The sequence below is a fragment of the Vanessa cardui genome, chromosome 26 (assembly GCF_905220365.1).
Source record: "Vanessa cardui chromosome 26, ilVanCard2.1, whole genome shotgun sequence".
Classification (NCBI taxonomy): Eukaryota; Metazoa; Arthropoda; class Insecta; order Lepidoptera; family Nymphalidae; genus Vanessa; species Vanessa cardui.
In genome coordinates, this window is record NC_061148.1 from 7455218 (window position 1) to 7483007 (window position 27790).

Here is a 27790-nt window from a genome sequence, read left to right on the forward strand (position 1 = left end):
TCTAGTTTCGCAACATACCCATTGCTGCATCATATGGGATACTTTTGAAAACATATTCTATATTTTGACGTGTATGTTTTTATATTACCTATGTCCATGTCTTCGCTCGCGTTTTGAGGGTCTTAGTTGTCATATGTCCGGCAACAAGTTAACTTGGTGGTAGGGCTTTGTGCAAGCCCGTCTGGGTAGGTACCACCCATTTATCAGTTATTCTATCGCCAAACAACAGTACTGAGTATTGTTGTGTTCCGGTCTGAAGGGTGAGTGAGCCAGTGTAACTACAGGCACAAGGGATATAACATCTTAGTTCCCAAGGTTGGTGGCACATTGACGATGTAAGGAATAGTTATTATTTCTTACAGCGTCATTGTCTATGGGCGATGGTGACCACTTACCATTAGGTGGCCCATACGCTCGTCCGATAACCTATACCGTAAACAGACAAAGAAAGAAAGATAGACAGACAGACAGGGACAGAGAGATAAACCTTAAAATCCTATGCGTAGTTTAAAAGATCTTTCATACGAGAGGTGACTTTGTTTTATACTATGTTGTTATATATAAAACATAGATATATCTATTTAAATAAAACTAGTTATAACGGATTTTAATCGCGTATATTAAATATTTTGGACATCCCGACGTTTCGAGCACTTTACAGCGTTCGGGGTCACGGGTAGTCAGTCTACCCGTTATAACTAGTTTTATTTAAATGTGTAATAATCGCGAAAGTTTAAGACAATATTATAGATATATCTATATATTGATCGAATCTTAAACTCAAATGCATACTAAAATCATAGTTAGTTTTATCAGAGTTCGAAGGCACATCTTTGGGAACCATCCCTTACTCGAGAGTACGGATTAACTTATCGCAGAGGAGTGCAAGGGGGTGATAAATTTTAAGGGTCCTCGGCAGATGATGTTTGAAATTTTCAACTTTTATACATAATATCAAAAATTTGCTTCCTTAAGATAAAACTTGGAGATGATTCCGCCAAGATGCCAATGCTGGGTGCCATAACATGTGTTAAAGTTTCATTCATGCAGGTTTCAGTTTCAGTTTGATTTAACTTTCTGAGAACAAAGACATCACGGAAAAAATGGAAAAGTAACTTTAATTCTATTCAATATAATAATATATTTCTTTTGTTGTTTTAATAACTTCTGTGAAACTTTACAATGGTCTTACTTTAAACGAAAAATTTAATAATATTGGATTAAACAAACTTACAACAAAACAGTTTCCTAAATCATACTAACTTTATTTACTTATAATTTATCATAAATAAAAAAATATAAGAAAATTAGTTATGTTAAATAAAGTATATAATACAATGAGATTATTTGTCTATGACGAGAATAGAGTCATTTATAATCTATGGCACGCACGCGGCGTCCACGCGTCCAAGCGTTTATCTGTTTTTACAGCAATTCACACTTGAGACTGAATGATTTTTCATGCTAATTTATAATCTTTGTGACAATAAAAAGTATTTAGTCTTACATCACCAATTAATAAGGTTCTTGCTAAATTGGTCTTTCATGAAAGATAATGGAAGATAGATTCAAGTACAATTTTGTCTGCTATGCTATTAAGGAAGAGTTTTTATATTTAGTACGTTTTTTTGGTGCTTTTTTTGGACATGGTAGCAATTGTTGATGTATTTCAACTTATTTACGCAAAAACCATAATAAATTATATACCTAAACCTTCGTTATGAATCCCTCTGTCTATTAATGATAGTAGCATTAAAATCCGTTGAGTAGTTTAGGAGTGTACCGCGAACATACAGACAGATGCTGTCAGGTTCATATGTTTTTTTTTTTATATTTAGTTATTAGAAAAACTACAATCTAAAATAACATTTTAAAACAAATATATATTTATTAATGTTGTTAGTGTTTCCTATTTCAACAATAATATTTTTTTTTGTGGTATAGGTTGGCGGACGAGCATATAGGCCACCTGATGGTAAGTGGTCACTATCACCCATAGACAATGACGCTGTAAGAAATATTAACTATTCGTTACATCGTCAATGTGCCACGAACCTTGGGAACTAAGATGTTATGTCCTTTGTGCCTGTAGTTACACTGGCTCACTCCCCCTTCAAACCGGAACACAACAATACTGAGTACTGTTATTTGGCGGTAGAATAACTGATCAGTGGGTGGTACCTACCCAGACAGGCTTGGACTGAGCTCTACCACCAATGAAGTAAGTAAATAAATGAAATAAACAACATTTGACAGCAAATTGACGGGATATAATTGGTCAACAGCTTTATTATCTATGATACTCACTATGGATTAGCGAAAAAATGGCGCTTCGATTTAAAATTCGAATACGAGTTACCAACTTAACTTTCGTAATTAAATATCATATAAATGTATTTCTTTTTGCAAAAATAATTTCGAATTTTCGAGAACAATTAGCAATCAACAATTAAATATAATACAATATACATTTCAGTCGTTTTATTCGCAACATTGCGCGCCATTCCGAGATACGTCACTCGTAATGGAGGCGTTTTCTCCCGCGTAAAAAGCATTTGTATTTCAGGGTTGCCTAATAATAAATATTCCATTGTTTCGGTTAAAATACACTTGGAAATGTTTAAATAGATCTCTGTGATCTCTGTTGTAAGCTTGAATTGATTTAAATTTAACTTTAATATATTTATTAAAGAATATCTCAATATAATTTTAATAGGAAAAATACTACAGTTTCTATTTCTGTGGTCAATAAAATTCAAAGACATCGTGTCTAAAATAAGAAAGGCGAATCATCTATTGACGTCACTAACACTTTAGATACATTTCACCTTTTTCACTGGATACAATAAGAATAATTATAATCATCATTACATAGTATAAAACAAAGTCGCTTACCGCTGTCTGCCTCTATGTAAGCTTAGATCATTAAAATTACGCAACGGATTTTGATGCGGTTTTTTTAATAGATAGAGCGATTCGAGAGGAAGGTTTTTGTATATAATACATGGACTATAAACAATAAATAAGCACTGATAATTTAAGAAGTTTGTAATGTGATGTCGTAAATAAATTCTGTAGTATATTTAGTATCAGTATTACACCTTCTTCTATCAGTTGCTTGGGAAACAAACAGACAATTTTTAAATTCTTACAAATGTAGTAACTTCTTGTATATATACATATGTATATTTATATCAGTATATCATAGCATACATATACTCTATTCCAGCCATAAGAGGAGAAAAGGCAAACACAAAAACTTTGACGGCAAATTGATGCATTATCATTGGTCGAGAGCTAAATTAATCTATGATATTCTCTATGGATTTGCAAATATATGGCATATTGAACGTCGACGAATCTGTTATCGAAATATTGGAAGTAAAAAAGTGGATATAAGTAGTTAAGTGTAATAATGTTGTATTATATATAAAGATATATTAATAATAAACTCTTACTAGTGCTGAAGAGCTGGGTTATTAACATATCTCACAGAGTACGTAAATTTGAGTTTTGTTTATATTTATTCCTACTTAATAGGCTATAGTTTATTAATTAATTTAATTTAATATTTTCTAATTTAATTAATATTATTTTTTTAAATGTTAAAAAAGAGTAACTACTGTGTTTCTTGCCGGTTCTTCTCGGTAGAATCTACTTTCCGAACCGGTGGTAGCTTCACTTAATTGTAAAATGACGATTCAAAAATGCTTGTAAAAGCCTACTTGAATAAAGTTTATTTTGATTTGATTTGATTTGATTTAATAGATATTTATGTGATCGCCAACCCTAATCGGTAACAATTAAGTGGTCACAGAACGCAAATGTAGAAATTTAATTAGATTTAATAGATTATTTTATTTCATTAAAATGATATTTGATTCACGCCGCACGTATTTTATTATATTTCGTTACAATGAACGAGTATATAATGAAGACACTGATTGGAATTGTCACTTTCCTGAATCGCGCTATCAAGATTTTCGTTATTGGGTATATATAGTGTAAAATAACGTTAGTGCGTTGGAAAAGTTCCCCAGTTTCATCTACCATTTGATTGTAAATATAATAGTGACAGCTATGGAAGCTGATTTTCCCACTGCAGGGCTAAGGCCTCTGCTCCCTTTGAGGTGAAGGTTAGAGCGTATTCCACCACGCTACTCCAATGCGAGTTGGTGGACACACACGTGGCTGAACGTCTTTGATATTTGTCACAGGCATAGATGAATTATGAACTCAAATTAAGCCAATGAAAATTTAATGGTACTTGCCTAGTTTTGAACCCGTAATCATCGGTTAAGATGCACACGTTCTAACCACTGGGCTATCTCGGCTCTAAATATATTTCATTAATAATATTTCTTTTTAATTCCGTTTGATGATTGCCTAAAAAATATAGTTTTCCGAACAAACATACATACTTAAGTTATTCCCCTATGGAATATTTTTACTATACATGAGCATACCATAATATAACCATGAACACGACTGTTTTACCAAACGTATAGCACGTAATTATATAGAATAATTAATGTAATTTAATTGGTCGAAAAGAATAACTACAGAGTTTCTTATCGGTTCTTGTCAGTTTAATCTACGTTTTTAATTTTAACTTGTAAAATAAATCACAAGAAAAATAATTTATGTTTTTATTTTGGCTTTATACGCAAACATCTACGTCAACCATAAAAAAAAACATAAGTTAGTTATTTGATACAATTTATACAAAAGTCGTTCTATTTTTAAAACATCCCACTCACTTTAAAAACAAAATAATCGTATATTTTAAGTGTTTACGTGTGCGTGCGCTTCACACCACGGCACGTGTCAGTCCCACGTCAATACACCTCAAGTGTTTGCTCAAACCCAACAGTAATGGAAGGATGATATCATAGAAAATAATTGATTCAGACAACAAAAACATAATTGCCTTGTTAGTAAGTGAAGCGAAGTTATGCTGCGGGCAGATATTTGTGATTAATATTAGATAGTCTAGTCACACCTTAAGTTTACTGAGATATTTTTTAAGAAGTATTTTAAATAGATTACTTAAGTATATAACTTTTATTAGACTTGTAATGTTAAAATTAAAGCATAAATTTATTTTGCGTACTGAAAAACTTCATTGGAATAAAAACAAAAAATCTTAAAAAATTAAATCAGCGGAATATGCTCAGGGAATCTTCATTATTACATAGTATAAAACAAAGTCGCTTACCGCTGTCTGTACCTATGTATTACATCTTTAAAATTAAGCAACGGATTTTGATGCGACTTTTTTAACAGATAGTTTGAATCGAGAGGAAGATTTTTGTATATAATACATAGACAATATAGTTAAGAAACAAAAAAAAATCTGTAGTCTATTTAGTATCAGCATTGCACCCGTGCGATGCCTAGTCGCTAGTTGAATATAAATTATTTATAAACATTATACAAGCGCAGCCATACGCAATCAGTAGTTCAAACATTCGCACGTAACTTAACCCGTAATGTAATTCGCCGGCAGTGTTGCCCTCGGCAAAAATAACAAACAGTAAAACACTTTGGAGTGTTGTTGACTTTACAATTAGCCAGCGCTTGGGGTAGGCGTGACCCCGGGATAGGAAAACCGACGGCGTTTTAGAGGATGTTTTATCTGTACCTACTGTGGAAAAAAACCTATATGATATCCCTATGACGTTTATTTGTTAAATCACGTGGTAAATGATTTCAGAACAAAGTCGATTGAATTTTTATCCTAATATTTCTTAAATTAATACATTTATTTATATTAGATTTTTCTAGCTTAGAGTGTAAAATTAATTTTTCATTTTTCTTTGTTTTTAAAAATTTTGTGCAGAACGGTGCTTGCAAATACTATTAAATAGAAATATAAGTTGTACTATTACTAACTTATAATGCTTAATTTTAAGAATTGAATTTTAACATTAAGAAATGTCTACAATCATAAAAAAAATTATAAGTAATGTTTTGTAGTCCTGGTCGAGCAAGATGCAATTAATAGTTACCTTTAATTAAGAGTGCAATTATCTTTTATAAGTTCGAACTTACCTTATAGAATTTTGTTAGTTTTAATAGTACATAATAAATATTATTGTTCAAAGATACAATAAGAAAGAAGTAGTTAAGTGTATTTTGACGTTCTATTATGGTATATTTGAAAAAAAAATCATATTTAATCTAAGTCGAGCAAAGCGGGCTCTATTAGCTAGTATAAGTATTCCTTTTAATATACGAATTAAATATATAACTAGTCCAAGCTATCGAAGCCTTATAATTACAATGAACACCTCTAAGTCAGACGCCATCTTTAATTTAATAAAGTATGTTTATAAATTTAAAACACTCAAACAACATTTTTCCAATATTTAAATTTTTGATAAATTATTTTTATTATTAGAAATTTTCAACAGTTTAGAAAATTCGTAATGATACTTTCACGCCTTGGAAAACCTTATATAAGTAATCGTCGCATATCTTCCGATATTTAACTATTATTTATTCTGTAATATTGTAAACATACTCTGTAGAATCATTCCTTTCTCACTTCTGAAAGGTCAAAAGTCGACTTACAATGATACGCTATTTTAATACGTTAAACTTTTAAATGTTATGATTATAAAAGTCACAATCGCGTATAACTTTCTGGGATTTCATAAATGATGTGGTGAAAATTGAGTTCGGTCGGCCTGTTTGTTTCGCCAAAACTCTGAAACAGCTGGAGCGATTTTGGCGGGACTTTCACTGGCAGATAACTGATATAATAAGGAGTAACTTAGGCTACTATAATTTTGTTTTTGTACAACGTACAAGGTCGCGGGCACAGCTAGCATAGAAATACAGATAACATTTTAAAACACTTTAGTTTCAAAATCAGACATAATAATGGGACACTTACGACCATGACTAAATTAATTTATAAACCTAAGCGCGTTACTTACGGTTTAAGTGAAAACTCTCGTATGTTTATTAAGACATCCCCTTTTGAAATCACGAGGGTAGTAAGCCCATTGCATAAACAAACTAAAACGTGGTTACTTTCACACGCAGGGTGTAAACAGACAAACAGATCGTGTAAACTATACAATTCATATATATTGCATACTATTTGATTATTTTAAGGGTTATTTGAATTCAATCAATTGAAGCAACAAATTTAAAGTAAGTTAAGTAATTTATATATCTTAGAAAAGTAAAGAATTTGGTAATTTAGTAGAAGACATTGTTAATAGTAACATTAAATGTCGTTTCTCTCACAGGTGCGTAAATATTATTTTTTGAAAAGCAATACAATTTTATTTTATTTTTATTAATATACTGTATGTAAAACTAACCAATAAATTTTCTCTTACAGAGAAACTCAATTTTGTTTCATTTAACGTCTCATCCTAGTAAAAAGAATAGAATCTTATATATATAAAAAAATATGTTGTTACATATATAACACTAGAAACCCGCCCCGGTTTAGCACGTTTATTACGATACATTGCTGATACTAAATATACTACAGAATATCTTGCAATGTTCACAGTTTTGTAGTCATTCCCTCCTCTTGAATCACTCTATCTATTAAAAAAGCCGCTTTAACATCCGTTGTATAATTTGAAAGATATAAGCGTACATAGAAAGGGACGTGGAAGGCACTTTGGTTTTATCCTACGTAAATATCTTCGCCTTTCTTTCACTGGTCAGTGGTTCAGTGGACAGGTCAGCTGGTTCGTTTGCCCAGAGGATCGGAATTGCGATTCAAAGGGGAAATGCTGCTAGCATTCTTGCCACCGTTCCACGCGGTCGAGATTAATACTGTAATTATTTTTATGGATATGTATTTACGGACTTAATGCTCAAAATTCTTAAAGGTTACTGATGAGGTAGAGCTTTGTTCAAGCCCATCTGGGTAGATCACCCTCTCATATATTCTACTACCTAACAATATGTAATGTTGTGTTCAGATTTGTAGAGTGAGCCAGCCAGTGTACCTATAGAAATAGCACCTTAGTGGTTTTATTTGGTTATGAAATACTATAATATTCTGACAGAATATTCTGCTACCATAGAGAACCACACTTCCCATAGAAATTCTATGGGTAGTGATGTGAAATTAACATGTGGTGGCCCAAAAAAGTGTATACATTTTTATAAAAAAGGATGGAAATTCTTTGTTTGTATTAAACAAAATATCGTAATATGTATGGCTGTGTCTCCTAAAACTTGAAAGTGTATAATCCGTCCACGTTGCGAAGTATATTTATCTATATACAGTACCCACAAATAATACACAACAACAACACGACGGTTGCTTTCAAATCACTAAACATTAATTTTCTCGCTCGGAGGAAAAACGCTGACAGGAAATCTGCTGATGTCAGATATATTTAACAAATCCAAACCAATCTGGGAAGAACAGCACGGGTGAAAAAGCTCTATTCTAGATGATAAGTGAGAAACGATTTCCCCACTAATGAAATATTTATACTGATTATTCACGAAACAGCTCCCAGTCCAAGCGAAGGATCATGATTCAAAGTTAATTAAGTTAACACAATTACAGAGACCGCCAACAAGTTACGTGCGTTCACGCAATCTAATTTTATCATAGTGGCAAATTCATTTCTTAAATGACATTTCCTTGATAACGCCCGACACTGACAAGAGCATTGCATTAAAGTTTATAAAAAAAGCAAAACAAATATGGCCGCGCAAGATGGCGGCACGTCAAAGGGCGCCGACGGTAGCGGCACTCCAGAGGAATTCATAAATGATAAATTTTAATATTATTTACGATGCGATCGATTTATACAGAGATGTTATTACGCGATAATTTCTGTTATTTTAAGTGTATTATGTATCTATATTACTATTGTCGATAACATCTACGATATATCTATTTGTTGATCGTTAACTGTTTAGAAATAATTGATATTAGATATTCATTTATCTATATAGATATATAATCAAAGACAAACATACAGGTGTTGCTAATTAAATGGCCAAGGAACCTAAGTTAATTACTTTCCAGCATTTTAATTTAATACGATAAATTTTAAACATATTCATTAATTTCAAAAAAACTGATTAAAATTAAATGTTGTGCTTTAAAGAGTATTAATTTAACTCTATGATAACTTTTATACAGTTTTGAAAATCCAGTTATCCAGATCAATAGGAATATATAATAAAGTATAACATGATTACATTTAAATTATGACACTATTTTAAATGTGAAAATAATTGTTTAAATATTTTATAAATTAGTAGCATTATGTAATTTGGCCATTGACCATCACTCAATGATATTCTAATAAACATATGTATATGTTATATCCATACTAAACAACAGAAAAAAGTGTGACGCGCCGGGGACCGTTAATTTTACATTTCGTTACAAGTAAAAATGATAGCTTGTTAAAAACAATAAGTAAAAGGGATAACTGGATGTTTTAATTACGCAAAACGTATTACTACGTAATTATGATGTATTATAACGTATTACTACGTAAATCGACTAAAGGCAAACGTCCCAATTAGGACGTTTTCTAGTCTTCACTTTTTGCGCGTTAATAACATATCTGTTTACTACAACATCATTGCCATTACTGGTCAGATTGTCATTCAGAGCTCGTGTGGTGGTTTTCTCTATAATTATGTAAAAAGTTGACAACAGCAACTATGTACATACTATATTAGTTCTGTATCACTTACACTTCTAATATCTATGTTCACAATATTTTACGTTTGCAAATATATAGATAAAAGTATAGATAATAATACATTGATAACATCTGATCAAGAAGATACAAAATCCATTCAGTAATTGATAATCTATCATTTGACTAAGATTTTTTATAATTATCAAGGTAAATGGTCTTTACCATTTCGTACTATTTATCGCATTATATCAACTATTACAATTGTTTTGCATTATTTATCGAGGAATTCTTATGAAAACTACATTTATCTAATACTCCTCGATAAAAAATATAATTGAACACGATAGTTAACAATAATAACCCTATAATATATGTTAGGAAAATGATATAAATTTATAGTATTATGTTCGAAGTGTCTGTCACTCATTTAAGTGTTGACAGATGTCAGTATTATAATCGGATTAATTGACTTTTGTGACGAATGAGTTATTGAGATATTTGACATTAGGGATTTTAAAATAAAAGACGCTGAATAATTTTTAGGAGCTTATACGAAATCATACAAAATTTTCATTTTATATTATGAAGTCATTTAAAAATTGTAATATTTTGTACATGATTTATATGATGGGTAAGAAGATTACATATTTTTTTTTGAAGAGATAAATATAGAAGATATGATGTCGTAAGCCGTAACAATCTAGTATCAGTTTTATAAATAATGATAGATTTTTATTTGTCTATCCTTAGAAACACAATGACTGAATTCATAGTTTTATTATATATAATACGGGTATAACATATGGCAACACATTTACTGACAGACGATACTACGATGTTATTTTTTTTTAAAACTAGTAGTCATCCGCGGCGTCGCTAGCGTTTTAAGATACTGGTTGTCATATGAGAACCAGTATCATAAAAAAAGCAAAACAAATATGGCCGAAAAGAAAAAACATTGGCTAATTGTTTGCCTAATATATATTAGGCAAACAATTATCCTATGTTTTTTCTTGGAGTTTACGTTGCAACGATTTGATCGTGAAAGACCGACAAATAGTCAGACAGAGTTACTATCACATTTATTATATTGATATTCATTGGAACAAATTAAAAATCAACAATTCTTCGTATGATATATACTACTAATCGTTGTCTTCTTTATGTTTATTCCAATATGTATATATATAAAGAGACAGCGAGGAAAATATTTTACGAAATAAAGTAAACAAATCGATGTATCAAGGCGGTATTATCCTCTCGATACAGTCCCCATTATAGCACCATAGTTAATTCAACGCGGCGCGTACGACAGTTGACCTCGATTTAACACGGTTGAAAGACCTCAGTTTGAAAAAAATGCTACCCATTACTTAGAGTTATCGGGTATAATTTTATAAACGACACGAAACGACGTCAGGAAAGCGAATATCTTCAATTGGTAGTCATTTTTAAAGGTATAATCTTTGGTGTGCATTAGAAATGGCGGGGCATTTATTAAGCAATGTTTTGATATTTTTGCGTGTTTTATATTGTAATTTCATATCTGTTTTGGAAATTATGAGTGTTATTTCAAGGTCAAAAGTGTAACTATTCATGTCTTAATAGATCTCGAATTCAAAAAGTTTTTTCTGTTTTTTTTTTTTAATGCTTTATCATTCATATATTAGGCAAAGGTATGCAAACATGCGTCCTGTGATTGTTAAATAAATAGGCGTTTCGTTTAGATTTTTTTATACGAATATATTATATATGGACGTGAACTAATCGACCATAGTTCGTCTCTTTATTATATCTCCTCTAAAATGAGTATTTTTTGTATTTCGAAAACTTAATTTGTATTTATTCTGGTGTCAGAACGATTTGACACAGCCATCGTGTCTTATATATTCAATGAAGTAAAGTACACTTAGTTATGTATGTATATGTATGTAAACATACTACAGAGACAAACTTATTTCTAATTAAGATCTGCCGACGACCTAAAAGTATACAGTCAAATAATAAATCGATTTTTTAAATAACTTTTATCGATTTTATCATTTCTTTTACATTATAATAAAGAGGTAGTAAGACATTCGCAGTAACCCATTAAACAGTTAAATCTAAGTGGTACGACGCGACGGTGACTTGATAATCTGTCATTCGTGTGGAGTGGTAATGAATCAACGGTGATAGCGCACGAGCCTTGCGGAGCTTCCGAAATCAATAACCGAAGAATGCGACTTGTTTTATTTTAAACTTGTTCGGCCATTCTATGTTTCGATATTCGTTTTAAAACTATTCTATTGTAGTTACTAATACAAGTTTTAATGATTGTTATTGTTGTATCTGTGTGAGTTTAATTTTTTTATTTGTGTTCGAATGTTTAATATTCAAAAATAGAACTCAATTGATTGATTTGCTTTGGACGTTTTGCTTTATAATTATGACTGTGTTTTCGATGTGTGAGTGTTTTATTTGTGTGTGCGTATGCTCGAAAATAAATTGCTTATTTTTTAATTTTGTGACATTGTAACGTCGATTAGTAGCCCTACAATATTTTTTTTATATAGATATATAATGTTGGTTCATTTAAATCGAACAGTGTAAAGGTACTATCAGACCAGATGTCAATCTATTTACTTATTTTATTTATTTATACTATTATAAATGCGAAAGTAAGTTCTATATATCTTCCACGGCTAAGCCACTGAATCGATTTTGTTAAAATTATAAAACAAACTTGAACTCCGATGAAGAATATAGGATTTTATACCACCGATACTTTTTATAGTAAGCATCTGACACCAAACCGAACTATTACATAAATATCTCTTGATTTAATCTAAAAAAAAATGACTTTCTCAAAACTCTCTCCGTCTAAATTAAATTTAAAAGTATACTTTATACAGCGAAATTTATTTTTCAAACACAAAACATGTGATACTAGTGGGAAGTACGTTGACCCGATCACCTGTCGACTGTATTTTGATCGATAACTCGGCCAGCGTGTCATTGCTGTGAAGCCCACAGCGTGACCTTGGTCACTTACCTAACTTAATAAAGAGGAGTTATGACGACCTTACATCGTTATTAGCATTCACTAAGTAAGACTAGCTGTACCCGCGACATCGTTCCCCTTAAAAGTTTTTGTCATAGCTATATTAATTCTAATTATATGAGCTATCTACCAGTTAAGTGCCGTCAATGTCGGTCTAGTCGTCTCTGAGATAAGCCGCAACAAACAGATCAACAGACAGATAAAAAATGTTATTTTGGTATGTGTACCGAGTGTACGTTTAGTAAAAAGCAATTTAATATTACAAACAGACACTTCAATTTTATTATATGTATAGATTGGAATTTTTAGTCTGGGTCGGTACCATCCACTCATCAGATATACAACTGCCAAATTCTTCTTTGGTTAGCTTAGGTTATAAGAACTCAGTAAAGTAACTATACTCTACTGACACAAGGGACATTACATCTTTGTTCCCAAGTTTGGTGGCGCATTGGCGATGTAAGGAATGGTTAGCGTTCCTGTCGCCCGTCTTATATAAAACAAAGATGCGCTTACATAAACAAATTCGTATTTATAATTAATCGTTAATCATCTCACGCACACTAAGACATCTTGTGTACTTGTGTGTGTTCATGACTGCAACGATCTATACTTTGACTGAAGTAATGAACGCGTTGAAATCTTTCGTATAGACGAAGTTATAATTACTTATTATTTTTATCTTAGGTTTGTAATCTCTATGTAAATTGTCGTATTGTTGTTTTGTTTTAAGGATCTATCTAATACAACCAATGTTGTATATATGTAAGCTTTGTGTTAGCAGTTGAGTCGAAGGAGGTTGACTCAGTAAAAAAGATATTATATTTTTTTTAAAGACATAAGAAGTGTCAGTTCATTTTAAAATATTCATTTAAGAGATTTATGTTATAAAAGTATTTTTTTTATTAATTAATGTTCATTTGGTCTCTGTTGTCTAAAAATTAAAGCATGAACATTGCAATTGTCGATTCACTGTTTTAGGTTTGTAATACTCAGCTTTTATTATTGTATTTTTTTTAATTGTAAAATTTATTTGTTACTAACAAAATTAAACACTGTTTTAGATGAATCAAATTGCTTAGGTAATTTGGAAAACCCATCACCTTATATGTATATGATATATTTTATATTTGTGGTGTGTAATAAAGTATAAATTAAAATAAATACATATATTTAATTACAATTTTACATTGTAAAATATACATACGTTACTAGCGATCAGCTCCGGCTTCGCACGTGTGCAATGCCGATACTAAATATACTACAGATTTTCCTTGTTCCTTTACTATATTGTCCATGTGTTATATATATAAAACCTTCACCTCGAATCACTCTATTAAAAAATACCGCATCAAAATCCGTTGCGTAATTATAAAGGTCTAAGTATACATAGGGACAGCGGTGAGCGACTTTGTTTCATGACTTAAACCAGACTTATAAAACGCAATTATTTATGATTTTTTTTATCATTAGTTTGGCAACCCTCATTTATTCGTACAATTTTCAGCCATAAAAGATGTGACAAATACTCTCGCAACTAAATCAAGATCCCACTTTGTTTCCTACATGAACAAAAACTAAAAAAAAAACAATTAATTATAGCGTAGAAAGAATAAAAAGGGCCTGCCCATAAAATGCTTAGGGATGCCAATAAAAACGAAATATACAATGTAAAAAGTGTATTTCGAAAAAAGATCGCCCAGCTGCCGTCGTTACGCGTCTAGTGGGTGAGAGGGACAACGCTACGTGGCCTCGTGGGTGGGAAAGAGACAGTGATACGGATTAAAACCTCGATGGCAGATTAATTTTAGACTCGCATTAAAATTGTATTGGGTTTTAAATCAAAAAGGTCGCGAGCCGTTAATTTTGTTTACAGATAGAGCTTCAGTGTGATGATACGCGGACCAGCATCACGCCCCGACGACTGACATAATAAGAAAACGTACATTTTCTATAATTATAATTGCCAATAGTTGTGATATATTGGGTAATTAACGAAATTGCATCTATATATAGATTATACACAAGAAAATAATTAAATTTAAAGAACACAGTGTAGGTAGCAAGGGGTTCATCTCAGTGTAAGCTGTGCTAATCCACAGTACTGATTTTCAGATGGCCCCTGACTATTGGGTAAACATAAACACATTCATAATTTCATCAAATTTGGTATGAAGCTTGAACTACAAGAAACGGTATAAGGCTACATTTTTTGCCTAACACATGATAAACAACACACTAAAACGCGAGCAAAGCTGCGTGCAATATTTAATAAGTACGTAGGTAATAATATTTTGAAAAAGATAATATTTGCATACACTTCGGTTATAATTAAAAAAAGAATACAATCAATTATTATTGGTGAGTAAGTAACAATTTGTGTGTGCAGGAGGCACACAAACGGTAGCTTGCGCGGTTTTTATTCTGTATTCGCTTTTCAGCCTTCACTATAATGTTAGACGTGGTCTATCCTTTTGTTTTATATATTGACTTCAAGAGGATTGGATGTGGAGGACAGATATGATATAATATGAATAAGCTATGGAAGCTTTGACAGATGATTACATCCAACAGTGGACTCTGATTGGCTGATACATAATGTTTGCAGAATAATCACCAATGGCAGCAATAAACGATTGCAATCAAGTATAGTACGACACGATAGATGCAGCATCGGCAAAATTCGTAAAACCGATCACATCCGAATTAAGTACGCTATCCCAAATTACCAAAATCTATTTCTTATGTGAATATAATCTTTGCACAAACGTAATAATTTGTAATGTCATATGATTATATTAGTCAATTTGACACGACGATTTACATGCTTTCTCGAGTTGAACTGACGTGAGCATCTACAGCGATGAGGGAGCTGTTTCTATTGGTTGTGTGATCGTCAGTAATCGGTTTTATTGAATTTGCCGATGCTACATCTAAGTTGTGTCGTACTATACCTACTTGATTGGACAAAAATCGAATTCCCACTTAGGATTAGTTAACTAAAACTTTAATATGTTTTAGTATATTTATAATACGACTTTTTTGTTCCAGCTACATTTTCGTAATGACGTCACTCTTTGAAATTATCAAAGGGTAAAAATGTCTCGTGTAATCCTAACAAAAAAACCTACCTGATGGTTTTTAACAAGAAACGAAGGGTAATTATTCTTTAACAGATTAACAGGGTACTTTTTTTTAATATTTCATTTTAATAATCCTTATATACAATAGTGGTTTTGTTTTTATGTGATGTATTATATGTTTTGAACATCTTTATATATAAAGTATATAATAATCACAGATGTTTTCGCTACGATTTTTGAAGTGGGCAACATTATAAAAAAAAAGAAAACATTGGCGGGAATTTAAACTCGCTCTCGTTGTGATAACTTGAATTTTCATTACTGTTCTTTGCTTAATTTGAATAAAGAAGAACGCTATTAAAAGTATCAGAAACTGTAACACCTATACTTGAAATATTGAAGGCAGTATAGCTGTTGACATGGTAGATTTTACCATACTAAGGGGTTAAAACGGGGGATGAAAGTTTGCATGAAAGTCCGTTTATAAAGAGTCTTGAAATTTGAAATATAGGCTTTAATGATTGTGTGGAGGTGTAGTACTAAAATAAATCTTTAGAAATTAATCTTTTGGGGTTAAAGCAGAGGGTGGTAGTTGTAAGCTATAAATTCGGTGGTGAATTGGCGATATAAAGTTCCAATCTTTCAACCGAATGTTAATTTTTATAATAGTTTTTTATACGTCGTTATGTTATTGGTACATAAACCTAACCTAGCCCCTTCCCTCACAGGTAGACCAAGCCTCGGGCTGAAACTAGTTTTTAGTTAGTATAATAATACGTAATGTTTAATCTGATTTTTAAGGATTTTTTTATTACTGAATTCAAAATTCAATCGTGTAAATATGTAAAAATTAAAAACATTTTAAGATTTTATCGTATCGAGCGAGTAATTTTAATGTTATTTTAATGTATTTAATTGTGTGAATTCGCTTGTAAAGATAATAAATAATTACTAATACAGATAACATCATAAGTTAATAATAATCTCGGATTTAATAAATAAAAAAATACATTCTTAATCACGGGTTTTGGTATAAACTTTTGTAATATTTATTAAATAAATGTTTGTATAGTAATTTTTTTTAACAAATAGTGCGAGTATCCGAACGTAGCTTCCGAGAGGGAAAATTAAGCCGACCTTTCTAGTAAAAAGTAAAAAACCCTTTTAAAATAATTGAGTTTCTGCTTCCTTTTAAGGAGGATTTAATATCGAATTAAGTAAAAGAATAAAATGTTATTGCTGTGTTAACAAAATGGTTTACAAATTTCTAAGAATATTTCTACTTACATAATTTTTACAAAGCACTATAAAAAAGGTAAAAAATGAGAACATTTTAAGCTTTGAGTTATTTATTAATTTTTTTTATTTCTATGTAGTAGACTTATTTCCGAGCGTTCCCAAATATATTCAAACGTCGTTCAAAGTTATTAAAATCCAGTGCGAGTTTCCGAACACCCCATACCACTTGGGAAAAGTAATCCGACCTCTTCGGAGAAAAACTCCCTTTTGAATTTAGCATCATTCATTCACTGTCCCTTTCTTGTGATGTACTTTCACCCATTTAGCCAAGGGGGGCTATTCTTTGTTACCACTAAGAATCTACTTTCCGACGTGACATTTACGTCATACTATAAATATATCAGTTATTAAAATATATTCCTTTTACCTAAACATATAAAGTTTTATAATCAATATGGAAGGGTATTATATGGAAATAATAACCTATTTTATATTTCTCATAATGCTTTGCTAAATATTTACGATGCTTTAACAAATATGTATATAACTCGTTATTTTTTAGGCACGAGTATGTGATCAAACGTCCTAGTAAATTGTTTCAATATTATTACATTCGTTAAATCAACTAAATATAAAAACTAGCAGGTCTTTAATCCATTTAAGTAGACGAATAGTAAATAATAATTGATAATATAGCAACGAACAATCAATTTAAAATATTTTTAAAATTTAACGTTACAAATTTCTTAATAACTCGTTATTTTTCGTTACTTTAAAAATAACAGTTATAATCACAACGATTAATTTAACCGATACATTTAAAATTGTGGTTCTTGATAAATACTAATTACAGTATAAGATCAAAGGCATGCCGCTACATAATATGTAGGTCTTAACTTAATGCCTAGATCGATCAAGATATTAGACAGCCTTTGGAAAGCAATAGCGAATGTAAGCATTAAGTAGTTTAATTAAACGTATAACATAAATAATTACTCATAATTAAATGTCTGTGTGTTTTAAGACGATAAATAGGTAACGTTAAGTTACTTTTTAGTGGTTATCTTTAAAATAATACAGCAGTTTTTTAAGAATCTACTGTATTATATTCAATTAAACGTGAAGCTTAATATGCAATAACTATAGATCAGGATCGAACTTGTGACTTTGACGTCTCGTTAACCAATACGCTGTAGAGATATCCAAGCTTCAATATACCATGAGTAATTGCAAATTTATAAATGTTAAAGGATAAAAACATATGTTAATTGTATATAGCGTGTTCAACAACTGTTCGCATTTGACTTAAACACAGCGTGTTGAAATATCAGATATTACGTTATTAATTATAACAGATAACAAATGATTATGTGCGAACAACATTAATTCATTTTCGCTTATGTAAAAACAACATAATAAATTAACAGAGCAAGGTACATGACCGATATTCAAAATACTAAACTTGTAACTAATTAAAACAACTAACAAGCATTCTCCCACATTAAGGGGAGATTCCTACTTCACTGGCAACCCTGGGGGTGGGGATAAGCGGCTTAAGAGGGGGGCGTGTTTTGATTATTTCGAAGGATGTCTTCTTGCTACGTAAATTATGCAACGCTGTTGTTACGAAGGGTACTATTTTATTTATAGAGTTTTATCACAATTCGTGTATATTATAAATTGATATAGTATTTTATATTGACATATAAATTTAACTACATTATCAAATGATATGCCAAGTAAGTATATAATTATATATTGCCGTTTTAAAATAATTTTGAAATTAAATACAAATATTACCGACTCATAAACTATTACTATTAATTATGTTAAAATCAAAACTAAAACAAAACCTTAAATTATTATCATTATTCGTTATAAGATCATATATTAATATTCATTAAATAATTAATTGAAACAATAGTAACGTTAAAACATAACGTTATAACGTAACGATATAACGAAGTAATTTATATTCCATTAAGAGACGTTGAAATAAATTAGAGAACCATATTTGACTCTGAAATTCACTTGCCAAAGCGCTCTCAAACATCGCGGAAGACGGTGTGGAATTAATTTAATTTGCTTTTAACTTTTTGGATCTATATAATTAAATTGTAAAGATACTCTTTTGTACACACTATATATACTGTTGTAATGTTTTGTTATGCCATCGATATATATGTTTAAATTATTATATTTTACAAAAACCGTTACTCTGAACTGTATGTTATGTTACAAGGCTGTATAATTGTTTGCTTGACGTCAGTATTGTTTTTTAAATTGAAAATTTTTGAATTTAGAATTATCAGTTGTAATATTGAAATGAGGGCTTATTTTAAAAAAAGAACTTACCTTGGGGGAATCCAACCGCTTCTAAGCCATGATGCGTTAAACCGAAAGGTCCGAGACCACCCAGCGGGCCTGGCCCCATTCCCATGTGGTGGGCGCTTGAATGGTGAGCGTAAGGATTCTGGGCTAATGGCGACGGTTGTTTCAAGTAGTGGAAGTAGTGGTGTAGCGGCGTTGTTGAGTGGTGGGCTTGGGGCGCCGTCGGCGTCGCTGTGGGCCCGCTCGCTGACGAATTAGTTAACAGCGCCATCTCTTATCGTGAACTAGAAATCACCGGTTCGACCTCTTTCTTGTGTGGATTGACATGTTTGAAAGTTTCAGACTCGCTCCTTTAACGATCGAAGGCTTGTCATGTTCGATGTGCTGTAACAATAAAAAAAAAATACATTGACGGATAATTTTTATAATAATCACTGTACAAGGAGTAATCATTACATAGTATCAAACAAAGTCACTTTCTCTGTCCCTATGTCTCTATGTATGCGTAAATCTTTAAAACTACGCAAAAAAAAATTGATACGGTTTTGTAGATAGAGTGAATTCGTAAAGACACACAGATAATTTTAGAAGATTCTACTGTGTTGTCATATCATTGCACCCGTGTGAAGCCGAGGCGGGTCGCTAGTACTGTTATAGAAAAAGGTACATAAATATTAAAAGTAAAAAAAACATTCTGTAGCATAAATATAAATGTTTTTCAATTAGATTCAATTGCATCATAATGGCTCTATCAATATCTCGTGAAAGCTTCGCTAAACGATGACGAGCCGTTTAATAACTCTCAATTGAATTCATGCCGTGTTCAATTATAAATAGCGTCAATCTAATTTTTTGCAGCAATCATAAAGTATTTTTACAATTATTTACAATTAACGTTTTACAATGGGAAATTTTCCGCGCTATTGCAACATTGCAATACAAAAGTCAAATGGAACGCCTTCCAAATTCGAATTCATTCGTCACGACCGTTTCAAAGATTCGGATCGCGAAATTATATGTTTTTTTTTTTCTTCAAAATTCGGCCGCGGAGGTACGTGTTTACAGACATTTTGTCACGTTTTTTTTTTTTTCGATGTTACCTGAGATTCCTTTGCAAATTGAGGGCTATGATCACGCTTCTGACGTCTTTGTGTCGTGAGTTGGGTATATCAATGTGATGACATGTGATATAAAAAATTGAGATCAGAAATACGAAAATTGTACGTCTACTTATTGCATTATTAGATTTTTTCTTTATAATAAACATCGATATGTTGTCTATGGTAGAGTTATGGAAGAGAAACGATGACGCTTGGTATTTTAAATTTCGAACATAAAATATTTCAATAATGTTACCAAGTACATATATATCTAAAAAAAAGTTAAAAAAAATAGTGACAAAAGTCTTTTGTTTAATCATTGTCACTTTCGTTTGTCTGTAGATATTTGTTTCTCGGAAATTTTTACTTTCCACCTTACTGTCAACAAAAGATTATCCTAAAACCGCAGATAAGCATCTATCCTTTATAAAGAACCTTGTATTATATTCCATACTTTTATTTAAAAATCGACTTTAACACAATATACTTCGAGCCATAGTCGCTTAAAATCCTCGATATTTCGCAATATGTCACAGAAAAGAAGCTAATTATACACAAAACTATCAAGAACATCTACCATCTCTTTTCTTTCTTAAGAAAGAATTTGCTGTCTCGCTTTCTCCTGAATTAGGTTCTTTTTAGGAGGATTTCTGCTTGAGTGAAAAAGGTTTTGGCGGTAGAACTCGAAAGGTGTTCAATTGTGTAACAATTGCTTTCGAATTTAAGTCTTACCGATGCTTGTAATGTTTTCACGTCACTGATTTTTACAGCTAAAAATGAAGCGGTACGCTGAGTGCTTTATTGAAGTGTTTTTTTCTATATTTAACTAACGAACCGCCCCAACTTCGCAAGGGTGTAATGCTGATACTAAATACACTACAGAATTTCTTTACTTACGACATCACATTACAAACTTCTAAAATTAACAGTGTTTCTTAACTATATTACCTATTTAGTATATACAAAATCCTTCCTCTCGAATTACTCTCTCTACTAAAAAAGTAATGTAGTAAAGTAACAGCCTCTAAATTTCCCACTGCTGGGATAAGGCCTCCTCTTCCATTAAGAAGAGGGATTGGAACATATTCCACCACGTTCTTCCAATGCGGGTTGGTGGAATACAAATATGGCAGAATTGCTATGAAATTTGTCACATGCAGGTTTCCTCACGATGTTTTCCGCTGAGCAGGAGATGAATTACAAAGACAAATTAAGCACATGAATCAGCGGTGCTTGCCTGGGTTTGAACCCGCAATCATCGGTTAAAATGCACGCGTTCTAACCAATGGGCCATCTCGATTCTATGCTATAAAAAAACCGCATCAAAATCCGTTGCGTAATTTTAAAGATCTAATCATACATAGGGACAGCGGTAAGCGACTTTGTTTTATACTACGTAATAAGGATGATACTTTATATTCAGTTATATATTGGGAATTCGTTTGGTTAGTATGAATGACACTTTTTTTTTTAATTTGGAATAACGTGCACCGTGTAAGTGGACAGAAAGTTCAATGCCTATTAAATAAAGAAAAATAAAATTTAATAACTTTTAATAATATTTGTATACTTAAACGTTGTTAGTTGTTAAATAAGAAATTTCTATGTACGATAGGTTTAAAATCAGCATTTATCTCGAGATTTATTTTGATTAGAATGATTTTATAAAACTTTTTTTGTTATTATAAACACATATTTTAGTTGTTTGTTGATAAAATTAATACTACACTGTTGCAACTCGTCACAAGAGCTGCAAATATATAATTCATGACATTACATCGAATCATATTTAATTGAACAAATAAGGTATGTGTATTTTAAATATTTTACAGCATATTTCTTAGGGGCCGAATGCTACTATTGCTACTAAATAAAATAGAAACTATCACTACAATTCATGTAAAACATATTGAGATGTAAAACATCAATGGATGAATAGCCACAAATATAAATGAAATAAATCTGTACCTATCCAAACACACAAGGTATTCGCAACATCGAAAGCTATGTAACTCGCAAATTTCATAGACAACATAAAGAGCCGACATTCTTTGTGGTCCCGGCAAATGGTTACTTGGAAATAAAAAAAAAAGCCATTGTGCTCTTAATAGAGTGTTCTGATGCGAAGAAATTTGTCACAATGCCGTCCCCGCGTACAATTATCACGCCTGGAATTAGTTTTTGTCAAAATATATGGGTAGTGTCGGTTTTGGGGTAAATTTGTTAATAGTTACCACCCCTATGCGTTGGAAAGCAATTAGATTATTATTATTTAAACTGTTACTTGCTATATCAGCAATGATATACTTATAATTTGGAAAACTTTTGTTGATTTCAGTAATACACGTAATTAGAATCTTACGCCATAGTAGCTATTTTAAAAAATGTATAAGTATTTATACTTCTATACTAATATTATAAATGTGAAAGTAAACTCTGTCTGTTTGTATGTCGCTCTTTCACGACCAAATCTCAAAACCGAATTTGAAAAAATTTGGTATGATAGAAAGGCCGTAAGTTACTTTTCAACCGACTTCAAAAAGGAGGAGGTTATCAAATCGTCTGTATTTTTTTTGCCTAACACATGACTACAAACCCCCTAATAGGCGAGCGAAGATGCGAGCGATAACTAGTATCATATAAAACTTCGTTAAAGGTACGAGGAAAATTATAATAGTTTTTATAAACTTTTTGTTATAGAAAAAAAAAGATTAAAAATCATAAACAATCCCCCGCTCAGTCGATTTGTCAGGGTGACAGTGACAAGCAGTGCTGCCAACTGTGCAAACAGAATAATTACAAAGGGCGAGATGTTTGTTTTTCTACGCACAATACGACTGTGTTTGCCCGATATTATTTATGGCTTTTCATTGCTCTTCGACAAATAGATTTCGGTGATATTGACACCCGGGTGCAAGAGGGTGATGTATCAATTTTAGTTAAAGAAAAAAAAACTTGCCCAATATTTTACGATCTTATTTATATACCAGTCGTCGCCCGCGACTTCGTATAGATTTTACGGGTTTGGTTGTCTTGTATTAGGCAATAAAAGTAGTCTATGCTTTTTCTTGGAGATCAAGTTTGCTTCATAGCAAATTTCATCAAATTCGGTTCGACGGTTTGGTAGTGAAAGAGCGACGGATAAACAGAGTTACTTTTACATTTATAATATTAATATAGGTTTTTAAACTACCTAACCCAACATTACGTAGATAGACTAATACATTGCCAACATAAACGTAATTAATCTTGACAATTTTATTAATTGAATTAGATTCAATATTCATATTAACCGAACATTTGAATGTAATTATCGCGAGTTAAATTAATTAGACATTACTTACGGCTACAACCGCGTCAAATTAATACGGTATACGCATATATATATAGTATATGTGTTTTCCCATATGATATATATATTGACGTTTAATGTCACTGCCTCTTGTCATGGCATAAACGCACTAATAATGTTTCTCATCAAACTTGTAGTTTTTAGATTTTCTTGTTACAAACATACAGTTTAAAAATCTCATATACAAAAACATATACAAATGTCTATGGCTAGTCACATTTGAAGAAAGCAAGATGGAAATCGATCGCTATCGATCGCTATTGTGATACGTAATAGGAAACCAACGAATGTCATTTTTTCAAAATCGTTCTATATTTAAAAATATAGAGCATTTATGGATGGTGTCTCAGTCCATCTTGTATTTTTTTTTGTATCTGTTAATACTTTGTAGAGTTTCTTTGTTTGTTATGTTCTTTATCGATGTTAATTAGACAATTTGAATATAGAACACCTGAAAAATATACATTCTGTAATTAGCAATGTATTCGAATGAATGATTATTATGACAGCTTTTTTCTTTATTTTTCTCATGATATTTATGCAAAGGCCTGTCTTTATTCAGTTTATTTAGTTCATCTTTATTTAATTAGAACCCATTACGTAACTGAAATGTGACCTGAATTATACAAACATAAAACAAAAAATACTGAATACATTTTGAGTTTTAAAACTTCAGATAACTTAACGCTAATATTTTAAGTCATTACAATAATAGGAGATGGACATATAACAATTATTCATATTAAAAAAAAAAAAAAACATTTCAACAATCTCAAGCACCAGTGAAATCTGCACGTAATCGGTTGAAACCGGATTTTAACGTTAGTTTCATAGCATCTAAATATATTTGATATATTCAATTACGGACAAGTCAGCATCCCGGCACGCCCTCTGACCGCATCTGTAGTCTATTTGCTAACATCTCGTTAGTTATACCCGGGGGACGCGGGGGTGTGCCGCAAGTTACGAACGAACGTTATATTGTAGTGATATTAATGTGTGATATTATGATATTAATATTTAATATATGTATGTAATGTTTTATCCGTCCGTTTGGTACAGCGTTCAATTGTGATTGTTTTCCCCTGTCAAAAGAGACAACAACAATTCCTTACAACGCCAATGCACCAAATCAAATCAATTTTATTCAAGTAGACTTCACAATGAAGCGTTTTTGTATCGTCAACAATTAAATACTACCAACCTTGGGTACTAAAATGTTTCTTGGTTAATTTATCCTTTACTGTCATCATTATGTATTACTAGCAATCGCCCGCGGTCTTGCTCGCTTTTTAGGTCTTTAGTTGTCATGTTTTAGGCAAATAAGTTGCCTGTCCTATCTTGGAGTTCAAATTTGCTTCGTACCAAATTTCATCAAAATCAATTCAGTGGTTTGGTAGTGAAAGAGCGTCAGACAAACAGACAGACAAAGTTACTTTCAAATTTGTAATATAAGTAGAGATTTACTTATGCAATTTTAACGTCGTAGAATGTTTTTCGAATATTTGTATGTAGCTATGTTACCTGTTCTGTAAGAGCATACTAATAGAGCGTTATATGTGACATTTATTTATTGTAATAACGTTTATCGGAAAGGCGTCTAATTTTGTTTATGTTTTTTATGTTATAGTTTGGCGGACGAGCATATGGGCCACCTCATGGTAAGTGGTCATCATCACCCATAGGCAATGACGCTGTAAGAAATATTAACTATTCCTTACATCGTCAATGCGCCACCGGCCTTGGGAACTAAGATGCCATGTCCCTTGTGCCTGTAGTTACACTGGCTCACTCACCCTTCAAACCGGAACACAACAATACTGAGTACTGTTATTTGGCGGTAGAATAACTGATGAGTGGGTGGTAACTACCCAGACGGGCTTGCACAAAGCCCTACCACCAAGTAATAAATTTTATAATTTTTCATTATTTAAACAGTGAGATACGAAGTGAGCTTACAGAATAACATTGTATAATTACGATATCTTACCCGCTAACGCTTATGAATTAAACTAAATACATTTGCAAATCATTGCCAAAGTAATGAGGCGATCAGGTTACTACCTCTGGGAGTAAATCGCTCTTACCCATAACATCACATCCCATAACTCTTATTCCCATACATATAAGGTTTAAATTACATTGATATGATGCGTTTGTGCTTACGCAATGGGATATGTAATAGCGAGTTAATACATTTGGGATTAGTTGTTTTTGAAGCTATATTAATTCTGGTTTAGTATTATTTTACGGTATTCCATATGGCTGCATGTCCCTGTAGGTTTGTCTCTTGATAATATATTTGAAAATCGAACGTTAATTATTTTTAAGAACAAAAATAAAAAACCATTTCTCGATAGGTACATTCTAAGAACCTAAATTTTTTGCTGAGATATGTCCTATTGTCAGTACTTTGGTTCTGTGCATTGTATCTAGGTTGTATGGTATCTAAATACACTTGTATCTTTCGTAGGTCTTCACTAGCATTAAAGTTCACAAATAATCTCTATCCTAGTCCTAGAATTAAATCAGTTAATTGGTATATTGTTACGAAGAAATTATTTAACAACAATTAATAATTTCGATTATAATATTTCCCTGCCTTACTAAATACAAATTTGATAATTTAGGTATCATAATATTGATATCAATAAACAGTAATATTTAAATTCGAATACCATTACCTATATTTTTGGATAAATATAAGAAATTGACGTTATTGTTACGTATCTACTTACTAATTCAACAAACAGACTGACATATTTTTACGCTCGTATTTGTTTAGGGAAAAAACCACAGATTAACAATGGGATGATGTTTTCATTCATTCAGTTTGAAGGTATATCGAATTCGTTACAAGAATGAATATTTGTACGATAGTTTGGATACGGGTTTGAGGTTATGTGATTTATTTTTCAAGCAACGAAAGAGGTTTTTAGGCATGGAATGCTCTAAAATTATAAAGAACTAGCTTAAAGTGGTATGTAAGTATTTTGTCCGCGTAGATTTCGGACCCTATTTGTTCCAAAATAAAATTAATCTTTGTTACTCGTGAATAATGTAGCTTTCGAATAGTGAAAGATTTATTTTAAATCGGCTTATAAGCCTATTGATTACAAACAAACAAAGTTGTCCTCTTTATCATATTAGTATCGATAAGCAAATTTGTAGGATATGTTTTTTGTAATCAGTGGCGGATTTACCAATAGGCTAGGTAGGCTGGAGCCTAGGGCGGCAAATTTAGCCTAAATTTGTTATCTTACAGAAATTAAAAAAATAACTTAGAATTAAATGCATACACATTACGTCCGTAATCCGTATATTCGTCACTACACAGCGGGTTGGAAAAATAATCTAGTAACGTACAGAAATATCATCTAGTTTATAATCATACTAATAACGGGAATAACCGATGTAATGAGGGCGATAGAATACGAATCATAAATGTTGCAACAAAGAATTGGGTTCGGCAAAAATTTTACTTGTTTGGGTAAAGGGCTTTGTGCTAGCCCGTATGGGTAGATACCACCCACTCATCAGTTATTTTACCGCCAAACAACATTACTCAGTATTGTTGTGTTCCGGTTTGAAGGGTGAGTGAGCCAGTGTAACTACAGGCACAAGGGACATAATATATTAGTTCCCAAGGCCGGTGGCGCATTGACGATGTAAAGAATTAATATTTCTTACAGCGTCATTGTCTATGGGTGGTTATAAAAAATGTTTGTAATTACTTTTAGGTAAGTGTTGACTTAGATGAGCGTGGGATGATCTCCTCGCCGTTAAACTTTATCAGCCCTACTTATGTTAGTGTTGCTTACAGGGCTTAATTAAACACTAAATATTTTGTTTTCCAACCTAAGAAATAATAAGGAGACTCAATTAGTTATTTGAATTAGTAGCTAAGTTATTTGCCGGTTCATTTAATTAAATAATTTTAATGTTATATTAATTCCTTTTTGATTTGATCATCAAATCTTGCCGAGATG

At 31.7% G+C, this 27790-nt stretch overlaps 1 protein-coding gene across 1 annotated transcript in view; it reads right to left on the reverse strand.

Moving 5' to 3' along the window:
* Positions 1-27790, reverse strand: part of LOC124540839 (homeobox protein OTX1-like) — a 63204-nt gene that overhangs the window by 13826 nt on the left and 21588 nt on the right. Inside the window, exon 2 of the mRNA XM_047118565.1 lies at positions 19374-19733. Coding sequence (XP_046974521.1) covers positions 19374-19620 — 247 coding nt within the window. The 5' untranslated portion in view covers positions 19621-19733. The remainder of the gene's footprint in view (positions 1-19373; positions 19734-27790) is intronic.